This window comes from Sinocyclocheilus anshuiensis, unplaced genomic scaffold, assembly GCF_001515605.1.
Source record: "Sinocyclocheilus anshuiensis isolate Anshui unplaced genomic scaffold, SAMN03320099.WGS_v1.1 scaffold2617, whole genome shotgun sequence".
In the NCBI taxonomy this organism is placed as follows: domain Eukaryota; kingdom Metazoa; phylum Chordata; class Actinopteri; order Cypriniformes; family Cyprinidae; genus Sinocyclocheilus; species Sinocyclocheilus anshuiensis.
The window spans coordinates 57267-65063 of record NW_015538068.1 but is presented as its reverse complement, the minus strand read 5'-3'; the positions used below and the strand labels follow the sequence as shown (position 1 = coordinate 65063).

The 7797-nt window shown below is 34.4% G+C and overlaps 1 protein-coding gene across 1 annotated transcript; it reads right to left on the bottom strand.

Moving 5' to 3' along the window:
* Positions 1-35: 35 nt before the first annotated feature.
* On the bottom strand, positions 36-6961 carry LOC107683606 (glutathione S-transferase A-like). The gene is made up of 7 exons (XM_016479677.1): positions 6674-6961; positions 6292-6357; positions 3493-3598; positions 1806-1881; positions 1720-1762; positions 1257-1345; positions 36-452 (listed from the first exon to the last, which is right to left on the bottom strand). Exons 1-7 carry the CDS (start codon positions 6839-6841, stop codon positions 320-322), a joined length of 681 nt encoding a protein of 226 aa, XP_016335163.1. The 5' UTR covers positions 6842-6961; the 3' UTR covers positions 36-319.
* Between the last annotated feature and the right edge of the window lie 836 nt (positions 6962-7797).

Here is a 7797-nt window from a genome sequence, read left to right as displayed (position 1 = left end):
TATAATGTAGTGCTAATCATTTAAAACTGGTGGTAAAAAATGTTCATTTGGACTGAACAGGATAAAACTTTATTTAACGTTAATCATTACAGACACAACAACAATGAGCTTTATCTTCAAAAATGAGTTCACAAATAAAGCGGCCCGCTGGGTTAAAGATAAATGACTGAGGTTAATTATCAAACATCAGACAAACTGAAGCTGCTGCACTGTAAAGGAGACTGATCACAGTCAAGGGTTGTGATTTAATACAGTAAGTTGAACACATAAAACTGAATTAAGTGATGGTTTTATGCTGCTGGTGTGTTCAGGATGTTCTTCACAGGTTCTTGAGCGAGTCTTGACCCTCGGGTTTCTCCAGCCAGTGAGGAGGCCAGCTGGCTTTAATACTGGGACGGTCCTTTAGCATCTTGTAGTACTCCATCAGTCTGGGACAATGCTCCGGAGGACAGCTGAAACCAGATCAAACATTAAACCAGCCTCATGAACCTTCACCTGACAGCATCAATCATTAACCCTCATAATGCATTCAAGATCTGATACTGCTTTCAAACTCAAATAATCATTATTTTATAAACCACTCATGACAATATTTTTCCAAATAAAACCATACTGTATCTGATCAGCAACTTCTCATTAATGAGAGAATGTTGGGGGGGGGGGAAATCAGAGTTTTGAATGTTACCATGTTATTACTGCACTTACCTCTAAAAAATACAAATTACACTTGAACCAGACCAAAAAATCTATGATAAAAAAAAATCTTTAAATATTTTTTCAATATTGACGAGAAATTTAATTTGAATATATCACTGTATGAAATTTACAAAAGCATATAACCTGAGAATTATCAGTATTAATCCCAATGGAACAAATAGATTTCATTAGATTTAATTTTAATTTATAACTCAGGATTGCTCAAAAACAGTCCAAATTTAAACCTACATATTTATTTCTAACAAAGCAACATAATTATAACTCTGAAGAGTTTTTAATCAAAATAAATTAATTTCACTTGCAAAAACTTTCACTTTCAGATGAAGACAGTAATTATTTTTTCATGCTGTAATGGTTTGTCAATAAACGTACGTATTCATATTTATCAGCAAAATTCAGTCCCAAAAGTGTGCGAGATATGGGGAAAATTTTTTTTTTTAATGCATCTCTTCCATGTAAAAACTGACCTGAATGCGTTATGAGGGTTAAAACACGCAGTCATTAAAAAAAACGCTTTATATCCAGAGCGATTCACTCACTGAAGTCGTGGGAAAAATGCGATGACGGGGAAACAAACCACATCGGCCATAGTGAAGTTCTTGCCAGCGAGGTACGAGCCTTTACCCATCTATGAACAAATCACTCATCGTTAGAGAAGCTCATTATTATGCCCTCAAATACAGTAACAGCATCTCCTCTACTAATGAAGAATTGCTGCAATCAACACGTGCATTCATTATCCATTACGCTGTTGTAATGCGCTTCATTTCAGAAAGAAATGTAAAAAAAAGGTCAAGTTCACCCTCTATAACTCTAATCATTTTATTGCATGAACTAATGATAAGACATTAGGTTGCAATTAATTGCAAGAGCCGCCTAAAACAATGACTATCATTACATTTAGATAAAAAGAATAACTGATGAATCATTCACAATGAGACCGGCAATCTGACATCATAAATGCATGATTTATATTATCAATAAATATCAATAAAATCTGACCTTCTCCAAGTATCCATCCCACAGTTTGAGCTCGGCGATTAAACTTCCCCAAGGATCCATCCCCCAGTTTGAGCTCGGCGATTAAACTCTCTTTATTCCTCTTCAGAGCCGATTCATGTTTCTCTCCTTCAGGAACATGCCACTCGTAGAAAGCCACGTCATCTGAACAAAAACAGTGCATATGTGTTTATAATATTTAATCTACCAGGCTTTTATGGTTCATATAGTCTGATATGGTGAGAATATGGAGGAAAAACAGCTCGGTTTTATTCAGACTCAAAAATATGCAATTTGCTGCAGATGCTATTCTTGATTGTGATGTAAATCAATGAGATCTTTTTACCAGCATATCGGATACTGTCATAAAATTACAAATTAGTAATTACTTTTTTTAACATTTTAATTGGATTACATTACTGATTACTGCATTTAAAATATAATCAGATTACTAATTACTTTCAAGTTACTTTCAAGTTTACCAAATTATTAAACAAAACAAAAAAACACTACAAAATGAAACTCATAGTTCTTTCATGATTTTAATATAGACTGAAAAATTACATAAATATCAAAACAGCAACTTGAACAATCACTTGCATTTCTCCTGATAACCGCGAAAATAACTTAAAATGTTTCATAATTTTTGATTGTACAGATAATAGCAATACATTTTTTTTTAACTGTAAAAGGTCTACTTTCATTTGTATGCACTCGCAATATGAACAAAACTTTGTGCTTTTGTAAAATAAAGAAAACAAACGGTGCACTTTCTGCCATCTCGGTCTCCGTGAATATTCTTCTGAAACGTGCCATAAAAATAAACGAATCAGCGAATACTTGACACACAGACATGAGAATTATCTAAAGAAAGCTTGACATGTCTGTTTTTACATGAAGTCAGTCCACCTTGAATTTACCTCAGAAGAAGAAAGCGCGGCTTGATTCAGCGGAGGATCTCTGAAGAGTTATTTTTACTTATATTAGTGTTATTGTGACAAAAATTTGTACACATTGAACTTTTCCCAAACTAAAATGCCAGACTAAAATATGTATAATCGAGTGCAACATTTTAAAATACGATTGCATTCATTGCATTTAAATGTTGTACGACTCATCGGCATTTTAGCTCACATTCTCTGGTGATTTATTAAAGGCCATACTGACGCGCAAAACATGATGTATACTTCATATTTTTTCTTAACACTGCATTTGTAACTTAAGTAAAGTAATTTTATTGACATTCGTAACTGTAATCAAATTACTTAAATTCAAAATGTAATGCATTACATTACTGCGTTACCAGGAAAAGTAATTAGAATACAGTGACTGTGTAACGAGTTATACCCAACTCTAGTCGTCACATTATATCTCCAATATTATGTCTTAGTAAAATGAGATTGAAATGATCCAAACATATAATCCAGTGCTGATTGAGAGCTGAAGAAATAAAGGCTCCTCAGAAGATGCGAGATGTTCTGGAAGCTTGTGAAGATCATTCCTCCGCTGAGGAACAGTGAAAGTAAAGCTTCTGGAAACAAACGCTCCTCAAAAGATCCTGAGGATCAGATTTGAGACTCTAAAACATGATTGATGGAGAATCAAGTAAAGCTGAGCTGCTTCAGTCCAGTAAGTGTTCATCTGGAGATATTACTGCAGTTATTCTGACGCTTACTTGATCAAAATCAGTCAAGATTTGACACGAGAAGCAGCAGCTGAAGCTGGACGTTTGCATGTTTTTAGACTTGAAGTGTGTTGACTGTTGAGGGCACTTACACATTTTCTGCTGCAGGTTGTTGGTCTCAAACATCCGCTGGTAGACGAGCGCTTGTTCAGCCGGGTCGTCTGGGATCAGACGGGTGCCTTGAGACTTGAACGCGCTCTAGAAACCAAAAACACACCCATTAGACCACAGGAACCAGATGAGTCCTCTGCACAATCTGACTTTGCTGCAGCCTGGAATTGAACTGCTGGTTTCGTCTGGCCAGAGGAGAACTGGCCCCCCGACTGAGCCTGGTTTCTCCCAAGGTTTTTTCTTCATTCTTCGTTCATAGTTGGGGACACTTAATATCCAGCGATATCATCGCCTTGATTGCAAATGATTGCGCAGAGACTATTTAAACTGAACTGAGCTGGATGATGACATCACTGAATTCAATGATGAACTGCCTTTAACTGAAAATTGAGTGTTTACTATTGTCATTTTGCATTATTGACACACTATTTTCCTAATTAATGCTGTTCAGTTGCTTTGACACAATCTGTATTGTTAAAAGCGCTATATAAATAAAGGTGACTTGACTAGTCATCCGTCTGGAATCTGTAGTGTCTGGATCTATTACTTTATTACAAAAAATCAATTATTATTACTACTCTTCCTTGATAAACATGTTTTTAGAGTCACTTTGATATTTTCCTTGGTGTTTAAAGTAAATAATGTGTATGTGTAACTAAACTGAACTAAACCTTCCCACATCAAGCAATATAAACTCTAAAGATAACATCAGAACTGAGTCAGAATCTCAAATAAAGTAAAGACTGCCTTGGAAGATAAAAAAAATAGTATCTACTCTGAATTAGAAAAAAATCATATTTGATGATGAAAACATTGGAAACTAGTACTAGTAAGTGATTATTTGTAACTTTGATAGACAACATTTTTTTTTTAGACAAAAAAAAAAAAGTGTTTTTGTTTATGTAATCCATTGTTTGTTTATTTTTGTGATTTATAAATAAAGAGACCCCGTCTGCCTGCATTTGACATCGTCGCTTCTTTCGAGCCATGACAGTCGCAAATCTTTAGCATTTTTTTCCTTTATTCCAAGAAAAAAAAAAAATCAGAATTGTGAAATATAAACTGAAATTATGAGAAAAGTCAGAATTTTGAGATAAGTCAAAATTATCCTTTTTATTTTTTATTCCATGGCAGAAACAAAAAGTCAGAATTTTGAGATAAGTCAAAATTATCCTTTTTATTTTTTATTCCATGGCAGAAACAAAAAGTCAGAATTGCAATAATCGGCAATAAGGAAATAATTGCACATTTATTGAAAACGTCACAAGCCAATATTAATACGTGACCTAATTTGTATGCAGACATGTGCACTTCAAGAGCTTTACTCTTCTCTAATGACGCAAATCAGCTGACACGCGACTCATCTGCTTTTCTAGTGATCGTTAATGTTTCTATAATACTACAGCATTTCAGTGCTACGTTAAAAAATTAAAAATCCAAGATTACAAGAATAAAGTCGTAGCAATACAAAAATAAAGTCTAAATATTTTTGAGAATAAAGTCGCATTGAAATTTAAATAATTGTAACCCTCATCTCATATTTTTCTGTCTGTTCAGGGTCTCTGTTATACATAAAGATGACGAAAAAAATCTGTGATTAATTTGTCTCTCTGTTTTGTTTGTTTCAACCACAGAATAAAAAAAAAAAGTAAAAAGTAGGCTAATTGTGATACTTTCTCTCTCAATTCTGACTTCTTTCTCACAATTCAGAATCATGGGGTATGAATTTTGAGATAGAAAAATCGCAATTACATTAATTATTTACAGGCTACCATAATATTAAGATTTAACAGAACGTCAATCATAACTAGACTAACTACAGGGTTGCCAACTCTCACGCATTTGGCGTGAGACACAGGCTTTTAGGCTTTTAGCTTTCAAATTTTGTAAGTTTTAATACTAAATTCAAGCAAAACAAATAAATGCCGTTTTGGCACACTTAATGTGGCGTAAATCGTAAAATGTAGCGCTTCAGTTAAAGCCAGAGCTATTGAAAAACAGAGTTGCGACAAGCTTTGATCTCGCCGCACGGTCACGTGATCCATAGAGCTCTCCAAACAAACCAGCGCTGACTATACATTTAAATGGGTTTAAGTACAATAGACGACAGCTTCATTATACAGGCATTTGCAGCAATTTTTGGTGAACATTACGACATATGCACACCTTAACTATTTTTCAGTTAAATAAATGTTCTATATTTTAATTCAATTATATTTATTTGATATTTTGAGGAGATCTTTTGGTATGAATACTATTTGTGCAATAAATATGGTCCATTAATGACTTTTTTTAAATTCCTAATATTTTTATGATTTATATTACAATTAGTGAAGTATTTAAGGTTAAAATAGTGAAAAGGGTTAAAATTTCAATGCAAAGATGCAAATTAGAGTCACTTTGTGGTCGGGAAAAAAAATAATCAGTTTCATTTTTAATGCTATGGTTTAGGCAACCCACTAGGTACCTTTAAAGGGGTCATATGATGCGATTTCAAGTTTTCCTTTCTCTTTGGAGTGTTACAAGCTGATTGTGCATAGATAAGATCCCCTGAAGTTTCGGGCCAATCACAACGCACTGAATAGCTGGCCAATCAGAGTATAAACTATAAACATGATTAAGCACTAGATTTTTAAATGTGAAATTGAAAAAGTTAATAACTTGCATTCTTTTTTTTTTTTTTAAGTATATACAATGAATGCAAGCAAATACTTGATTTATAAGCAACGTAAGGGTTTACAAATTGAATTACGTAACGACACGCCCCTTCAGTGTTTTACCTCCAGATACAGACACGCGGCAAACGACTCGTTCACGACGATGTCTCCGTGCTTGAACGTTGGAACCTGCAAATAAAAAGAGAGAAAAAGTGCAATATTAAAATCAAAGTTTGGCAACTGTTCTGTCGCTGAATTAAAGCTGCATACACGAGGAGAAACAATAATGTACAGTATGTGGAAAATAATGTGTTTTTTTTACCTTAAACCACACAAACACTGCATTGCATTACACCAAATACACAACATAATGTTCTTTTTTTTAGCAACGTCATATGACCCCTTTAAAGCTCTTTACGAAATATACATGTATCTACTCGTCTAGTTTCTCAATAGAATATTGCAGGCCATACCTGCTTACTTATTTTTAAGTTTTTGAACGCACCTGAACTCTGGGATTGAGAGCTTTCACTTCTTCACACTTGTGTTCGTTCTTGTCAAAAGACAAATGTTTGTGTTTGTATCCCTGCAGCAGCTTCTCCTCCAGCGCGATCATGACTCTCCAGCACGGCGGAGAACCGGAGCTCCAGTACAGCAGCATGCTCTGCGCCATGACCGCTAATAACGCGTTTAATTAAGAAATAAGAGTGTTAATGTGCGCTGCTGCTGTGCTTAAGATCACAGATTGTGCTGCGTCACACTGACTCTGGCACACGTCCACTGGGGGGCGGGGACTCGCCATCTGCCGGCCGGAAATGGAACTGCGGCTCGTGTTTTGAACGGGACATTTTTTTTCTTTTTTTTTCTTTGAGTATTTAGTTTATTTTTCTTTTTTTTTTTTGCAATTGAAAGAATAACAGCAGTTATGAAGTAACATGGGGCTAACGGACATCACATGAAGTTAGACAAGCTACACAAATTAACAAAATATACCAATGATAAAGAAGAAAAAAAAAGAAAGAAAGAACGGAAAGTCTTTTAAAGATAGCTTACAAAAGACTCGAGAATGTTAAAAGTTTTAGAAGCCTTTGAGTTCAAAGGATTTGACATATTCTTAAAAGAAGTAAAAAGGGACTTTATATCAGATGAAAACATTCTAAAGTTAGGTTTGCAATGAATGGTTCTGGCTTTATGAAGGTGAAATTTACCCAGAAGACAAAGCAATAAAACAATATGTTCCAGATTAATGTCCTTGGAATGAAAATCTGACAAAAAAAATGATAGATTCTGTTATTTCTATCATTTTGTTACAGCAGGAAAAAATTAACATGGTAACTTCTGACCAAAAAGACTCGGTGAATGGGCAATGATAAAACATATGTAGAATAGATAATTACAAAATGAACACATTGAGGAAATATTCTCAGAAAATCTGCTCAAAAATAAATTACAAGGGTAGTATCTATGAGCAATTTTGAAATGGAGTTCTTTAATTTTACTTGGGATAAATAGCCTGTGAGGAAAGGTCCATAAGTTTTTTAATTCAGAGTTCGGATAACAAATCCTCCATTTAGATTGTGCTTTAGAGGGGCATCCTGGAGTTGAAGAAAGAGCATTTCTAATAAAAAA